At 32.7% G+C, this 17,913-nt stretch overlaps 1 protein-coding gene across 2 annotated transcripts; it reads right to left on the bottom strand.

Moving 5' to 3' along the window:
* Positions 1–204: 204 nt before the first annotated feature.
* Positions 205–3,906, bottom strand: LOC105114987 (SNAP25 homologous protein SNAP33-like). 2 transcript variants are annotated; one of them, XM_011011739.1, is made up of 6 exons: positions 3,770–3,906; positions 2,581–3,076; positions 1,857–1,950; positions 1,405–1,535; positions 738–835; positions 205–558 (listed from the first exon to the last, which is right to left on the bottom strand). In XM_011011739.1, the coding sequence occupies exons 1-6, from the start codon at positions 3,829–3,831 to the stop codon at positions 459–461; spliced, it is 981 nt and encodes a 326-aa protein (XP_011010041.1). In that variant the 5' UTR covers positions 3,832–3,906; the 3' UTR covers positions 205–458. The 2 variants fall into 2 exon arrangements, with proteins under 2 accessions (XP_011010041.1, XP_011010042.1); XM_011011740.1 differs by having other exon boundaries at positions 2,581–3,136; positions 3,770–3,857.
* Positions 3,907–17,913: the final 14,007 nt, after the last annotated feature.

A 17,913-nucleotide genomic window follows, 5' to 3' on the forward strand; every position in this document is an offset into this window, starting at 1 on the left:
TCGCTTGCTGTTTGCATTTTCACAAACTGTCGCGTGTCCTCGACGTTTTACTGCCACTCACATGCAATATGTTCGCCATTGGGATTTTGAAGATGTACAATTGTCCTTCTACTGATGAGCGATGACAAAGAAGAGTTACAGAAATGAATCGATACTATTGCACTTAGCCAAGGATTAGCATTGGTCGCATCTTCTTTGGTCAGATGTTAATATTTGCTTCTGAAATTCGAGCAAATAACAGACAAATGTATTTATTAATTCCGAATTGCCTTAAAAAATGCGTTGGGAAAAGTCTCACTGGGATATATTGCCAGATACCAACTGTTTAAATTACAAAGTATTGCGTATCGGTTAAGAGCATCGAATTCCAAGTTTATACATGCAGAAAGAATAACAGTGAAAAGAGGGAGACCGACATCAGCAGATCAGTACTGCATGCAGCCATCACAACCTATCCTCTACTTTCGAAGTAAATGAAGACCACGTTTATTTGCTCCCCCAAGACGGGAATTTAGCTCATCCACATCATCCTGGACGTGATCCAGAGCGCAGACTTGCCTGCAATTATCACAGAACGATCACAATTACAGACGGAGTATTTCTATCTCAAACAACATAATTTCTTTAACGAAGCATTTTGACTTTCGGATATTCACAATGAGAGAGCGATGAAAGAGAATAGCAAACATTTGCACCAAATCAACAAATGCTGCTGTGTATCATATAACAAAAGTCACCTGTCAAATTCAGTCCCCATGTCAGCAGCCATATTCTTCAACTCTCCTAAAAGATTACTCAAATCAGACAGTGCATCATCTTGCTTTGACTTCTCAAACTGTTCCAGAACAATCCCAAACAGTAAAAGATGGTTACATTGAAGAAGCATAAACTCATGGCAGACTTGTACATTGATAGAATTGAAACCCCAAAATGATTAAATTGACTGTCTGTGATAATGGAGGATAGGTAAACTCAAATAGCTATACAATGAGAAACCAAAAACCAGAATGAACAAATTACTTGGTGGCTGGGGTCGTACACGACTACAAGTCTGTCCTTACGATCTAATTTTTTATATACTCCTTCAGGAGACAGGGAAAAGTATGGACACGCTTAACCATATATACAAATCCTAACCCAAAGTGGAAGCACTAAATTGATCTAGAATGGAAGAAATAGTGCAGTGAATCTCATGTTTGAAAGAATTGGACAAAGGTCTCTGTCTCCTCCACCAGATGGAAAGAAGGAAACAAGGAAGAACATGTATACAAAGTTCACAGTACCAAGAAAGTTTCATCCATTTTCAATTTTTATTTTTTTGTTGAAATTTTTTGTCCTGTGGCCATAACAGTGTACCTTTTTATTTGCTATGAATCATGAGCACATCACAAAATAAAAACAAACCTCAACTTTCTGAAATGCGTTGGCTGTCTCCGGAAGGGGTGTTTTCATGCTTGACCGTTCCTTGGGTGCAAGATTCAAACCCAACTTCTCCCTATGCTCCAAGTGGTTACCCCTCCTTCGAGGTGAAGCATCTGCAAAGTATCAAACCACAGATGAAGTATCATGTTATGCTCTACATGTAAAAGGGCATCCCCTCTACAGCACTGTTCTTCCTCGGGGGCTTTTTCATCTTTACGTTAGCTTTTTCGTAGCAAGTAAAAAATGAGTAGTTAAAAGTAAAGAAAAAACAGAAATGAACACATGTCAAATAGAAAGAAAAATAAGGTCGAACCACCCAACCATTTTCAGCACATGAACGATGATAGGTAGTAATTCATAAACTAATATAATATAATTTTTGAAGAGAAAATTGACAAATAAGTGAATCACAACCCATAGGGAAAGAAACTAACCTCTTGTAATAACAGGGCCCCTAATTGCACGATTCTTCTTCGGCTTCCAAGTTTTAGAGAACATGCCCCCAAGACTTCCCAAAAGCTTCTCACCCTGAAAACAGAAACAATGAAAATGTCCCTTTTACTCAATAACATCAACAGGAGAACACTATAAATTAGAAATGAAAATCAAGAAGAAAAATTAGGTGATCACAAAGGCACAAGAACTAATATTCTAGGCCTAAATTCTTAGCACATTTCAACAATGATTTTTTCCCGTGCATCTGTGATTGAGTGGTGGCAGGGGGTATGGTCCAAGAGTTTGAGCCGAGTGGATAAGAGGCAATAATGGATGATGGTTTTGACCTGTTAGATTTCTTCAAAATACTCCTTTTACTTCCCGTAACGAAACTCACAAAGCTCAATCTAAAGAAAGAACTGCTGTGAACTTTGAAAGGAATAATTGAAATCATAAAACACAGAGCAATAGACCTTTGCAGCTTGATTAATCGATAAAGACCCAAGCAGCACGTAAATGATGATCATATTATAGCAAACTTATCAAACAGGATGTTGCTTCCAAAATAATCCAACTAAACATGCAATAGAAAAATTTTGAGCATCATTTCATGGATTAATGTTAAAAACAGCTATATGCAAGCCCATTTCATTAGGTGAGAAAATCTAAGCAGGATACAATAAATTCATCAACCATAAAGTCAGATTTTAAACGATGCCATACCCGACTAAGATCATGATCTATCTCAACCGCAACACTGTGGGTCTTGGTGATTTGCTCACCCTGTTGATGCAAGGTGATCAAAGTTGTCGTTGCACCCTCTCTCATTTCTTCAGCAATCTTCAAGCAGCCATTTACTGCTTTTGTAGTCTCCTCAGCCTTGTAAACAGCATAATTCTCCAATTCTTGAACTGGTTGATTCTCTAGTCCTCCCAAGTCAAGGAAATCATTTTTGTACTTATGTCTTGTGGATAAAGCAAGGGAATATGTAGATGAAGAAGACAACCCTCTTTCTTCATCATTGTCGAAAGGATTGGAGCGAAAATTGGGTGAAGTTAGATTGGGTTCAGAAGAAGTTTTCCTTGATGGTTTAAGGGATTTCTTGGTGCCCACCGCATTCTCAGATTCAAAAGGGTTTGACCGAGAAGGAGCAGGACATTCAGGGTCAGCCTTGTTATGCTCAGAAATCTTCAAGGGAGATTTCTTTGAACCAAACATTCTGTGAATGAGTGTAATGAAGAGTTTAATAAGGCAGATGGTAAGAAATCAATAAAGATTCCTGCATAAAATGAAGAAACAAAATACATGTCAGATTGTGATAGCTGTAATATTACGGCATACTATAAACGGATTCCTGAAACTCAAGCACAGTTAAATTTCAGCACATGAAATTTTGAGTTCTAAGGGGTTTTGTAAGAGAAACAAAAAGACATTAGTTTAGAATAATAAAGATATATAGTAAGAGCATAAAACAGCAGAGTATATAGGTTTGCATAGACAAAAAAACCATTGGAGATTAAACGCTATCACAATGAAGGGTTAATAATAAAAACCATTCAGTAATTTATGCATGTAATAAAACCAGAGCGAATGAATGTTCGAACAGTAAATAAAATAATTTGTTTTCTCCTCCTCATTAATAAAGATCTATTCTCTGTTTAACATTCATTAAGAACCAAAATAACTTGTTTTCCGAGCCAGCACCAAGCATCCATGCAGAAACAAAAGAAAATTAAACACAGAACGACATCAACGAAACAAAAAGGGTATAACAAGAAAAAGAAAAGAAGTGACGGATGATGAAAAATCAAGAAGTGCAAGAAAAAACATTAAACACACATAGATTAAAAACAGTGATCAAGAAGAAAAGAGAAGATGAGAGAATCTGCAGGATAAATAAATAAGATTTTACCTTATTATCGGTAGAAAGATTAATGCAGGAGAAGGTAGCAGGACGATGGAAATCCAAAGCATCTCTTCTTGTTTTTATAAAGAGAGCAATTTCAACGCGGGGGAACAGCAAAGTAAGAGAAGGTGAACTGCAGAAGAAGAAACGGTCTGGTCTACTATGGGACTCGGTCTTATTTTAGCTTTATTATTATTATTATCATTATTATTATTATTATTATTATTATTAAAAAAAAACTATCTGCATGTAGATTTTTTTACTTTTTTTAATTTTTGAGAAATTATAGTTTATAGGCAACTTAATTTTTCAATTTAAATAAAAGTATAAATTATCATTGTATATAATATAGCACAAAAACTTATAAACTATAAATATTTGAACAAAAATCTCAAAACTCAAATCAAAATCTAACTTAGTTTTTTAATTCATTTGTTTAATTACTTTTTGCAAGTAAAAAACAATTAGCCAAGCTTTTTGAAAATGGTAAAATAAACTCTAAATTGAAGCTTATAGGTTAATGTACAAATAACCCTAATTTATAAATCTTTGTTTAAAAGTTGTTGGGTAAGACAACATTAAAGTTTTCCTTAACAAAACAATAAAAATTTTTCATCACATGAGATATATATGTGAACTATATATAAAAATAATAAAAATAAAAGAAAAAAAAATTTATCATCTAATTTTATAAAAACTAGAAATTCCATCTAGTATTTAATTTTTTTAAATAATAACTAATTTTAATAAAATAAATATAAAAATCATTCTAAAACATCATATCAAAATAAATTATTTTAAGTTTCTTTTTAATGATACAAATATATTTATAGTGCTTATATGCTAAAACAATACCTAAACTAAATACTTATATTTATTATTGGAGATAAAATGTTTCTAATATCTAAGGATCTATGTCTAACAACATGACAAATTCTCACTTTTAAGATATGGGTGTAAGATTCAAAATAATGGTAATTAGTAAATTAAGCTTTAGCTAATTTACCAATAATTATTAAATTTGTATTTTAAATAACAAAATTTTATTTATATATTTTGAAAAGAAAATAAGGTTATGTTTAGGAAAAATTACCCTCAGCATCCTATAATTTTATTGAAATTGCACTTGCCTGTTAAGTTTTGAAAAATTATAGTTTACATTTTAGGTCAATAAAAAAATGAAAAAAGTTGAATCTAACAAAATGATCAAATTACCTTCATATATATTAAATTGAAAAATCAACCATACAACATTTTTTATCTTTGTTCTCTTCAACTGACAATTTTTCTACTTTCAACACATCATTTACTTTTTTCTTCTAAACATAAATCACCAAATTAAACATAAAATTAAGAGAAATAGATAAGATAATGTTATTCATCACCACCTGATGAGATTATCTTAGTTGGGTGTTGTTTTATTAACAAATCTAGATTAAGGGAGAGTAACAAGGGTTTTTTCATATAGGTATGCTTTAGGGTTATTAATAGAGTGATTAGGGTGTTTACAAATATTGATTTGTTTTTTCAATGTTTGTTTCTTGATTGGTTGTCTGCAAGTTTTTAATTTCAAAAGACATGAAGAAAAAAGATAAGAGAGTCTTCAGAAGTGTTATAGATGTTGTTTTTTAAAGTATTTTTTGCTTAGAAATGTATTAAAAGAATATTTTTTTATTTTTATTAAAATTTATATTTGACATCAGTACATCAAAACAATTCAAAAACACTAACAAACTAATTTGAAGAGAAAAAATTCAAATTTTGATGAAAACAGTTTTAACCTCAATTCCAAATGAAGTCTAAGTTAACATGGTAAAGTTATTTGGGTATCTACAACTACAGATTTGATTTATTTTTTTTAATGTTTGTTTATTATTTGGTTATTTGTAACTTATGAATTTTAAAAGAAATGAAGGAAGAGGCTAAGTTAAAATACAACTATAAATTTGAATTTCTTTTAATGTTTGTTTCTTGATTGGTTACGAGCAACTTTTCAATTTCTCAACTTTATTTCCAAGTTTGAACACAAAAAACAATGGCACCCACCAAAGCTAGTTACAATTCTATATTTTTTGTTTGTTTCTTAACTAGTTATTGTTATATATCTTATTTCTTCACTGGTTATTGTTATATATCTTTATCTGGATTTTGATAATGAGAAAATGATAAAGGTGCTAGTTAGGTTTTTTTTTAATTTCATAGCAAAATTATAATATTTAATACAAGAGTGTTTATTTCATTAAATAAAATACAATGGCAATCTTGTAAATAAAAAAAGAGTTGACTTTTTTTATCAGGATGAACACACATATAAAGTTCAGAATATAAGCTATAATTTTTCAAAACTAAGTAAATGTAATTTCAACCAAATTATATGGTGTTAGGAGTAATTTTTCTTTATGCTTATTATTTATTTAATATTAAAGCTCAACTTCTCGAGGACATGATCTTTTTAAGGATTATACCCTACACGAGTTAATTATTTAGTGAAAACATAATTTTTATTTAATATGTTTCCTAGAATACAAAGTTATTACTTTTAGATGATAAAACTCAACTTCTCATGGACAAAATTCTTTTATGGATTATACCATCCATAGGTTGGTTCTTTGATAAAAAAAAAATTATTTGCAATCTTTTTTGGTGAAAAAACAAGAATATTGTTTATTATTTTTAACAAAAACTAAATATTTCATAGACATAATCCTTTTAAGGATTATACCATCCAAGAGTTGATTTGATGGTGAAAGAAAGTTATGCACTTATCATTTTGATGAAAACAAACTAACACCTTTTTGATGATAAAATACGACATCGCAAAACGAAAAAGTTCATAAAAGTACAAGTTATGCAATAATCCTATAAGTATCCATACATAAGCAATTACAAATTAAAAATATTTTGATTTAACAATCAATATGAATTTCAATGCCCAAAATCAAACTGACACGATAAAAAGATTGATATCTCCTTCCAAGTACAGGAGTGTCGAAGTAATAAATAACCAGGCAAAACCAGGGTCGAACCATAGGGAGGTTAATTGTATAAATTATAAACAACAACAATAGTAACAATAACAACAACAATAATATTAGTAGTGATTAGTACTTAAAAGTGCATTTTTATCAAGGTTTTATATCATCATTTTGCACTTGAAGTATCAATAACTCCTTAACTAAAGCATGTTTTATAATAATATATCTAATAATATAAGATACCTTTAATTTGTGGTAAATGTTCATTTTAAATGCAGGCCTATCACATAAATGAAAGGATTGATTGATGAATTTAAGAACTGAAATTGAAAGGATAAATAGATGGTCAAACTTAGAAAAGAGATGTCGGTGCAATCCAAACCGGAACACTATTCGGTAATTGGGTCATATCTAGAGCTATAGATCTCAAATTTAGGTCTACTTTATATGGATGAAAAGGTAAGACATAGGCCTACAACTTTCATATGGAGCCCAAGATCTAAAAAGGCCATTTTCAAGTCCAAATTGTAGCAACAACAAAGAAGCCCGAATCTATCTTCCAGCCTCAAATTGTTGCAACAACAAAGAAACCCGAATCTGTCTTCCAGCCCCAGCACTGTTCAATATTTTGGCCATATTTGGAGTTCTAGAAGTCCAAATGAGCTGAATTGTTTACACAAGAAATTTGAGACAATTTCCTACAACTTTCATGTTTTCAAGTGGCTCTAATTTTGACGTTATCAATGACATTTTAGGCAGACAAGAGAAGATAAGGATTGTCACCAAGTCAAGAGTTGGTCACCCACTCATTAATTAGTCATCAAATCAATAGTTCCCAATTTTGGCCTATAAAAGGAGGCATTTGCCATGAATTTAGGCATCTTGGTCTCCAGATAAAGATCATGCTCTTGCTTTCTTTCTTTGTATTTTTTGTAATGTTTATGTTTTGCTTTCATTAATATCAAGTTTATGCCTTTCATTTCCTTTCCTTTACTTAGTTAACTCTTATCTTATTTATGTTCTTATTTTGTTTATTTACTTTTTTTTCTTTCATTATGTCTAGTTAAGTTTATTATGTCAAGGTGAAAAGGTTACACTAATGGTGTAAGAATAAGTATAGTGTAAACTTAATATGGACTTTAATGTTTGATACTAACATGTTTTGTATTTATTATCTTGTTCACTCTTTAATACTTTATTTGTTAAATGACTAATCTTGATTTATGTTGTATAACAATTGGTACAACAAATGCTTGGCACTTTCATAGCCTATACTGTATGGTATAACAGACACTTGAGCTATGAAAGGAACTTGATTTGTTGTTAACATAAGATTATGGCTTGACGAAATTTACAAGTATTAGCATTAATTGAATAAGATGACTAATGTAATCATGTTAACAATCTATAATCTGATTGGAACCTCCTTTGTGTGTGGTTTCCAATTGAATAATAAGAGTTTATACTATACTTGTTTGACATACCATTAGTGGATCCTCTAACCTTGACATTGTTTGTTATCGTTGTTTAATCCTTACGTTAATTTTCCATCTCAAAGTTCTCATTAATCCAAGTTCTCTTCTTCTTCTTCTTCTTCTCTTTCTTTATTATTATTATTATTACTACTACTACTACTACTAGTATTATTAGTATTATTATTGCTACTATTATTATTGTTGTTGTTATTGTTATTATTGTTGTTGTCTATTATTGTTGTTTATAATTTGTACAATTGACCTCCCTATGGTTCGACCCCGGTCTTGTCGGGTTATTTATTACTTCGACACTCTTGCACTTGGGAGAAGACATCAATCTTTTAGTCGTGTCAAATTTTTGGCGCCGTTGCCGGGGAGGTAAGTTTTGTATAAATTATAATATTTATTTTGTTTTCACTTTTCTTATATATAACTTTGTTTCTTTTCTCTTGTTTCTTCTTCTTTTGTTTTCTTTTTCCTTTTATTCTATTCCTACACGTGCATGAGAGTGTGGTCACGTACATCAAGTGGTAGACTTTATAGGGTATCCTCACCATTTTCAGAAAACATGGTCGAAGAAGATAATCAATCACTTCATAATGAAAATAATGAGAATAACCGTGTTAGAACACTTAGAGACCACATGAATCCCACAAGAACAAGTGCATAATCATACATAGTTTTCCCTCTTGATGCATCTCATTTCAATTTTAAGCTAGGCACTATTCAACTTTTACCTTCTTTTCATGGTTTAGATTTGGAAAATCCATACTTGTATTTAAGGGAATTTGAGGAGGTCTGCAACACATATAATAATTTAAATTGTAGCATGAACACCATGAGATTAAAGCTTTTTCATTTTTCATTAAAAGATAAAGCTAAAACATGGCTACAAAATTTGAGACCAGGATCCATTCGTGGTTGGGATGAAATGCAACAACAATTTTTAAAGAAGTTTTTCCCATCTCATAGAACAAACTCTTTCAAAAGACAAATCACCACTTTCACTCAAAAACCAGGAGAAACATTTTACCAATGTTGGGATAGGTATCGAGACTTGCTTAGTACTTGCCCTCATCACGGTTTTGAAACATGGAGATTGGTTTCACATTTCTATAAAGGGTTAACACCTAAAGATAGGCAAATGGTTGAATTGATGTGCAATGGAACTTTTGAAGATAAAGACCCTGATGATTGAATTGATGTGCAATGAAACTTTTGAAGATAAAGATCCTGATGAAGCAATGGAGTACATAGACTTGTTAGCTGAAAATGCTCAAAATTGGAACACCGCGGGTACTTATGAGGCACCGAGTAAAACTCAACCTCATACATCTAGTGGAGGTATGTACAACCTTAGGGAAGATCATGACCTTCAAGCCAAATTTGCATCTTTAGCTAGAAAAGTCGAGGCACTAGAATTGAAAAAGAGTGGTAAATTAAAATCTGTTGAAACCATTGTGTGTCAAATGTGTGAAATAAATGAACACTCAACCAATAATTCTCCAACCTTGCCTTATTTTAAGGAATGTCTCCATGAACAAACCCATGTTTTAAACAGTTTCCAAAGGTCCAATTATAACCCATACTCGCAAACATACAACCCTGGTTGGAGAAATCACCTAAATTTCAGTTGGAAGAGTGATAATGCACAAACTTCACCACCATAGTTTCAAGCACACCATAATTTTCAAAATTCTTATGGATATGCACCTTCTTATGCTCCGCCTCTTAGATGTAATTTTGAGGAAACATTGTATGCATTCATTGAAAAGCAAGAAACAATCAACACTCAACTTACTCAAAGCATAACAGATTTTAAAGACACTCTTGCAAGATTCACATCTGCTCTCAGTTTTCAAGAGTAAGGTAAGTTTCCATCTCAACCATAGCAAAATCCCAAGGGGCAATACAATGCAAATGCAAGTAGTTTTGGAAGTCAATACATGGATCAAGTCAAATCAGTCATCACTCTTCGTAGTGGTAAGGTTATTCAAAAATCAATTCTTGAACCTTGTGAGAAAGACGATGAGTCAATCTCTAAGGATAAGGAAGGGGTTGAATCTGAACATTGCAAAGAAAAGACTGATTCCCCACTAGCACTTCTATTTCCTCATGTCATGACCAATTAGGAAGAAATTGAGGATGAAAAAGGCACCGAAAATGTTGATGCGGATCTTTTATCAAAAGTGACAACAGATTCGACACCTAACATCACACCTATCAATGATTACTTTCCTGATGAATCCTTACTTTCTCTTAGTTCAATGCCTTGGTTTGCTAAAAATATCAATTTTCTTGTTTCAGGATTTTTGCCAGCTCACTGGAGTACCAAAGACAAAAGAAAATTTTTGAGCGACATGCAAAAATTTTATTGGGATGACCCTTACTTATTCAATTATTGTCCTAATCAAATATTTCAAAGATGCATTCTCGACAATGAGGTAAGTAATTTCATTAAATTTTGTCACTCTAAGGCATATGGAGGTCATTTCTCATCAAAAAAGAGGATTGTAGAAATCTTACAAAGTGAATTTTACTGGCCCATCATATTCAAGGAGTCAGATGCATTCCGCAAAAACTGTGAAAATTGTCAGAAGGTGGGATTTATTTCAAAACACAGAGAGTCTTTAGATAATCTTCTATTGACTCTTAAGTCTCATCATAGTCAAGATAAGCATCGTGCAATTCATAACTTAGGAACCCATTTTCATAAAGAACATGCTTGGCATAGTCTTGGGAATCTGACTAAAAAAAGACCCTGTTTGCCAGTTTTTAAGAAAACTGGATGGGAAGCCTATCCCCGACCCATAGAGGGCGTTTAAGCCGTTCTTGGACGTAAAACCAAGGGAAGATGTGAGCCACATTCACAACTGCGATTTGAATTTTTTTTGTTTGTAAAAACTTGTGTCTTTTGGTTTTATTATTGTGTTTTGTTATTTCTTATTTTTGTTTTAGTGTGTTTCAGGTTTTGTCAGTGTTCGTTATTTCAGGTGATATCTTCTATACTCTTATTATATTCCAACACGTGTATGAGAGTGTGGTCACGTACATCAAGTGGTAGACTTTGTAGGGTATCCTCATCATTTTCAGAAAATATGGCCGAAGAAGATAATCAATCACTTCATAATGAGAATAATGAGAATAACCGTGCTAGAACACTTAGAGACCACATGAATCCCACAAGAACAAGTGCACCATCATGCATAGTTTTTCCACCTGATGCATCTCATTTTAATTTTAAACCAGACATTATTCAACTTTTACCTTCATTTCATGGCTTAGAATTGGAAAATCCATACTTGCATTTAAGGGAATTTGAGGAGGTCTGCAACACATATAATAATTTAAATTGTAGCATGAACACCATCATATTAAAGCTTTTTCCTTTTTCATTAAAAGATAAAGCTAAAGCATGGCTACAAAATTTAAGACCAGGATCCATTCATGCTTGGGATGAAATGCAACAACAATTTTTAAAGAAGTTTTTCCCATCTCATAAAACAAATTCTTTCAAAAGACAAATCACCACTTTCACTCAAAAACTAGGAGAAACATTTTACCAATGTTGGGATACGTATCGAGACTTGCTTAGTACTTGCCCTCATCATGGTTTTGAAACATGGAGATTGGTTTCCCATTTCTATGAAGGGTTAACACCTAGAGATAGGCAAATGGTTGAATTGATGTGCAATGGAACTTTTGAAGATAAAGACCCTGATGAAGCAATGGAGTACTTAGACTTGTTAGCTGAAAATGCTCAAAATCGGGACACCGCGGGTACTTATGAAGGACCGAGTAAAACTCAACCTCATACATCTAGTAGAGGTATATACAACCTTAGAGAAGATCATGACCTCCAAGCTAAGTTTGCATCTATAGCTAAAAAAGTCGAGGCACTAGAATTGAAAAAGAGTGGTCAATTTAAATGTATTGAAAATATTGTATGTCAAATATGTGAAACAAATGAACACTCAACTAGTAACTGTCCAACCTTGCCTTCTTTTAAGGAATGTCTCCATGAACAAGCCCATGCTTTAAACAGTTTCGAAAGGCCCAATCATAACCCATATTTGCAAACATACAACCTTGGTTGGAGAAATCACCAAAATTTCAGTTGGAAGAGTGACAATGCAAAAACTTCACAACCACAGTTTCAAGCACACCATAATTTCCAAAATTATCATGGATATGTACCTCCTCATGCTCCACCTCCTACAAGAAATTTTAAGGAAACTTTGTATGCATTCATTGAAAAGCAAGAGACAATCAACACTGAACTTGCTCAAAGCATAACAGATTTTAAAGATACTCTTGCAAAATTCACATCTGCTCTCAATTTTCAAGAGACAGGTAAGTTTCCATCTCAACCACAGCAAAATCCCAAGGGGCAATACAATCCAAATGCAAGTAGTTCTGGAAGTCAACACATGGATCAAGTCAAATCAGTCATCACTCTTCGCAATGGTAAGGTTATTAAAAAACCCACTCTCGAACCTTGTGAGAAAGATGATGAGTCAATCTCTAAGGGTAAGGAAGGGGTTGAATCTGAATATTGCAAGGAAAAGACTGATTCCCTACTAGCACTTCCATTTCCTCATGTTATGACTAATCAGGAAGACATCGATGATGAAAACAGCACCGAAAATGTTGATGCGGATCTTTTATCAAAAGTGACAACAGATTCAACACCCGACATTACACCAATCAATTATTCTTTTCCTGATGAATCTCTACTTTCTCTTAGTTCAATGCCTTGGTTTGCTAAAAATATCAATTTTCTTGCTTCAGGATTTTTGCCAGCTCACTAGAGTACCGAAGACAAAAGAAAATTTTTGAGCAATGTGCAAAATTTCTATTGGGATGACCCCTACTTATTCAATTATTGTCCTGATCAAATATTTCAAAAATGCATTCTCGACAATGAGGTAAGTAATTTCATTAAATTTTGTCACTCTAAGGCACGTGGGGATCATTTCTCGTCAAAAAAAAGGATTGTAGAAATCTTACAGAGTGGATTTTACTGGCCCACCATATTCAAGGAGTCACATGCATTCAGTAAAAACTGTGAAAATTGTCAAAAGGTGGGATTTATTTCAAAACACAGAGAGGTTTTAGATAATCTTCTATTGACTCTTAAGTCTCATCATAGTCTAGATAAACATCGTGCAATTCATGATTTATGGCCAATATTCCATAAGGAACATGCTCGACATAGTCTTGGGAATCTGACAAAAAAAAACCCTGTTTGCTAGTTTTTAAGAAAACTAGATGGGAAGCCTATCCCCGACCCATAGAGGGCGTTTAAGCCGTTCTTGGACGTAAAACCAAGGGAAGATGTGAGCCACAATCACAACTACCTATACATACACATTTTTTAAAAATAAATAAATAAAGAGAGAGAGAGAGAGAGAGAGAGTGTGTGTGAGAGAGAGACTCCAGCTGGCCTCCATATAGGTGGTATGATTACCTTTTTAATTTCTCATCTATAAAATCCCCTCTTCTTTCCTTGCATTTCTACTCAACCCATACATTCAACAAATACAGAAGTGTGTAGAAATGGCAAGTTCCTCAGGTCATCATATAAGAAATATTTGTGTTTTTGGTGGATCTAGTCCTGGGAAAGAAAAGGAGTTTTTAGAATCAGCAAATCATCTTGGTCAAGTGCTAGTTGAGAGAAAGATTCATTTAGTGTATGGGGGAGGCAGTCTTGGGTTAATGGGAGGTGTGTCAATAGCTGCATTTTTAGGAGGTAGTCAAAGCTGTATTTTTAGGAGGTAGTCAAGTTTTGGGGGTCGTCCCCGAAGCTTTAGCACAAGGGGACATCATTGGAAAAACAATTGGAGAGGAACTTCAGGTCTCCACAATGTCGGCTCGAATGAATGCAATGTTTAACCATGCTGATGCTTGAATGAATGCAATGTTTAACCATATTGATGCCTTCATTGTTTTACCAGGTGGTCTAGGTACATTGGAAGAGATCTTTCATATTTTCTCTTGGGCTCAACTGCACATTCACCATAAACCCATAGGTTTGTTAAATGTTAATGGTTATTATGATAAGTTGTTGTCTTTTCTTGATCATGCTGTGGAACAGGAATTTCTAACATCTTCTGCACGACAAATCATAATCTCTGCTGCTACTACTGAATAATTAATTGACCAACTACAATCCTTCATTCCTGTAATTGATCCTTCCATGAGTCGCATAAATTGGTCATCTAAGGAAAGCTGTAAAAAGCTTAGATTGGATTTGAGCCTTCATTTGTGAATTTTTATCTCTTTTGGTTTTATTATTGTGTTTTGTTGTTTCTTATATTTGTTTTAGTGTGTTTCAGGTTTGTCAGTGTTCGTTATTTCAGGTGATATCTTCTATACTTTATCTTTCTACCTTAGAACATTGAGGACAATGTCTCGTTTTGGTTGGGGGGAGAGGGTAGTAATTGATAAAAAAAAAAATTGTTGTTTTCCATTTCATAAAGCATGTGCATAATTATTGTTACTAGGATGGCAGAGTAAAGGAGCTCTTTTGTTAAAGTGACTCTTGAGACGCATCTTAGTAACCATTCTTAACAAGGTCTATTATAATACTTCTTGAAATATTCAGGTTTACAAACTCTCACATTGTTATCACTTAATTCTGCTCATATACTTATTTAACATGTATTCTTAAACCTTAATTTACACACACACACTTTAACATATGATTGTGGGTTGCATATTGGATTATTACATTATTTATGTTCTTTTGTTAAAGGTAACAACTAAGGGAAAGGGATTGTATATAATTAAAAAAAAAGAAAAAAAATGATAATAATAAAAATGTAGATAAGTTTGGTTTCTTAGCCTCCTTAACCTAAGCAATTAAGCCCGAAGGGGTGTTTTAACACCTAATACCCTAAAGTCAACTGACTTGGGAGCTATTGGCTCAACGCTTGTTACATGGGTTGAGGAGAAAAGCTTAAGGGAATCAAACATTGCACTATCTACGTATCAGTATGTGCGACTCGAGTTACTAAGCTCATAGAGGTGTCTTAACACCTAATGCCCTAAGACCAACTAGTTTGGGAATTATTAGCCGAAAGCTCGTTACATGGGTTAAAGATGCATGGTGTTTTAAATTATATGTATATATATTAAAAAAAAAGGAAGACAAAAATAATAATCCTAACCCAAGGAAGTTAACCTTAAACATTAGAACAAAAATTTTGTTTTCTTCCAAGAAAAGCCCCATAATTATGTGTTGATACATTGAGCACAAAAGAAAGGTTTATGAAAATCTTGTTAAGAGGTATTGAGCAGGTATATAAATTTAACGAGAGTTTGTTTAGCTGGATAGATTAATGGAAGTTAAATGATGAATACCTTGCTTTGTGGAATTTGCAAACTGTTTTTCTATTTTAACGCTTTGATTACTAAGGACTAGTAATAAGCTGGTTGGGAGGTGTGATTAGTACTTAAAAGTGTATTTTTATCATGGTTTTATATCATCATTTTGCACTTGAAGTATCAATAACTCCTTAACTAAAGCATGTTTTATAATAATATATCTAATAATATAAGATACCTTTAATTTATGGTAAATGTTAATTTTAAATGTAAGCCTATCACATAAATGAAAGGATTGATTGATGACTTTAAAAACTTAAATTGCAAGGGCAAAGAGATGACCAAAATTAGAAAAGAGATGTCGGTGCAATCCAAACCGGAACACTGTTCAGTAATTGGGTCATATCTGGAGCTATAGATCTCAGATTTAGGTCTACTTTATATGGATGGAAAGGTAAGACATAGGCCTACAACTTTCATATGGAGCCCAAGATCTAAAAAGGCCATTTTCAAGTCCAAATTGTAGCAACAACAAAGAAGCCCGAATCTGTCTTCCCCAAATTATTGCATCAACAAAGAAGCCCAAAGTTGTCCTCCAGCCCGAGCACTATTCAGTATTTTGGCCATATCTAGAGTTACAGAAGTCCAAATGAGCTGAATTTTTTACACAAGAAAGCTGAGACAATTGCCTACAACTTTCATGTTTCAAGTGGCTTCAATTTTGACGTTATCAATGACGTTTTGGGCAAACAAGAGAAGATAAGGATTGTCACCAAGTCAAGAGTTGGCCACCCATTCATCAATTAGTCATCAAATCAATAGTTCCCAATTTTGGCCTATAAAAAGAGGCATTTGCCATGCATTTAGGCATCTTGGTTTCCAGATCAAGATCATGCTCTTCCTTTCTCTCTTTGTATTTTTTGTATTATTTATGCTTTGCTTTCATTAATATCAAGTTTATGCCTTTCATTTCCTTTCATTTACTTAGTTAACTTTTATGTTCTTATTTTGTTTATCTATTTTGCGTTTTATCTTATTTATGTTCTTATTTTTTTTATTTATTTTTCTTTCTTTCATTATGTCTAGCTGAGTTTATTATGTCAAGGTGAAAAGGTTACACTAATGGTGTAAGAATAAGTATAGTGTAAACTTAATATGGACTTTAATGTTTGATACTAACATGTTTTATATTTGTTATCTTGTTCACTCTTTAATACTTTGCTTATTAAATGACTAATCTTGATTTATGTTGTATAACACTTGGTACAACAAATGCTTGGCACTTTCATAAGCTTGGCACTTTCATAGCCCATACTGTATGATATAACCGACACCTGAGCTATGAAAGGAACTTGATTTGTTGTTAACATAAGTTATAATCATGAATGCTTGACGAGATTTACAAGTATTAGCATTAATTGAATAAGATGACTAATGTAATCATGTTAACAATCTATAATTAGATTGGAACCTCCTTTGTGTGTGGTTTCTAATTGAATAATAAGAGTTTATACTATACTTGTTTGACATACCATTAGTGGAACCTCTAACCTTGACATTTGTTATTATTATTGTTTAATCCTTACATTAATTTTTCATCTCCAAGTTCTCATCATCTTCTTCTTCTTCTCTTTCTTTATTATTATTATTATTATTATTACTATTATTATTATTGTTGTTGTTGTTGTTGTTGTTATTGTTATTGTCATTGTTGTTATTATTGTTATTACTATTGTTGTTGTTATTATTATTATTGTTGTTGTACTATTGTCGTTTATAATTTGTACAATTAACCTCCCTGTGGTTTGACCCCGGTCTTGCCGGGTTATTTATTACTTCGACACTCCTGCACTTGGGAGAAGACATCAATCTTTTAGTTGTGTCAGTTGGATAGAAAAGCTTAAGGGAATCAAACATTGTACTATCTATGTATGAGTATTTGCGACCCGAGTTACTAAGCTCGTATGCGTGTCTCAACATCTAATGCCCTAAGACCAACTGGTCTGGGAGTCATTAGCCGAAAGCTCGTTACATGAGTTAAAGATGCATGGTGTTTTAAGTTATATTTATATGTAAAAAAAAAAGAAGAGAAAAAGAAAAAAAATAATAATCCCAACCCAAGGAAGTTAACCTTAAACATTAGAACAAAAATTTTGTTTTCTTCCAAGAAAAGCCCTATAATTATGTGTTGATATATTGAGCATAAAAGAAAGGTTTATTAATATCTTGTTAAGAGGTATTGAGCAGATATATAAATTTAATAAGAGTTTGTTTATCTGGATAGATTAATGGAAGTTGAATGATGAATACTTTGCTTTGTGGAATTTCCAAATTGTTTTTCTATTTTAATGCTTTGATTACTAGAGACTAG

The sequence above is a fragment of the Populus euphratica genome, unplaced genomic scaffold (assembly GCF_000495115.2).
Source record: "Populus euphratica unplaced genomic scaffold, PopEup_1.0 scaffold619.1, whole genome shotgun sequence".
Taxonomy (NCBI): Eukaryota; Viridiplantae; Streptophyta; class Magnoliopsida; order Malpighiales; family Salicaceae; genus Populus; species Populus euphratica.

Coding starts and splice junctions, on each gene's coding strand:
- LOC105114987 (XM_011011739.1), bottom strand. CDS start 3,831: ATGCTTTGGATTTCCATCGTCCTGCTACCTTCTCCTGCATTAATCTTT. Junction 3,077..3,769: donor ATCTTTCTACCGATAATAAG/GTAAAATCTTAT, acceptor ACTCATTCACAG/AATGTTTGGTTCAAAGAAAT. Junction 1,951..2,580: donor TAGATCATGATCTTAGTCGG/GTATGGCATCGT, acceptor TTCTGTTTTCAG/GGTGAGAAGCTTTTGGGAAG.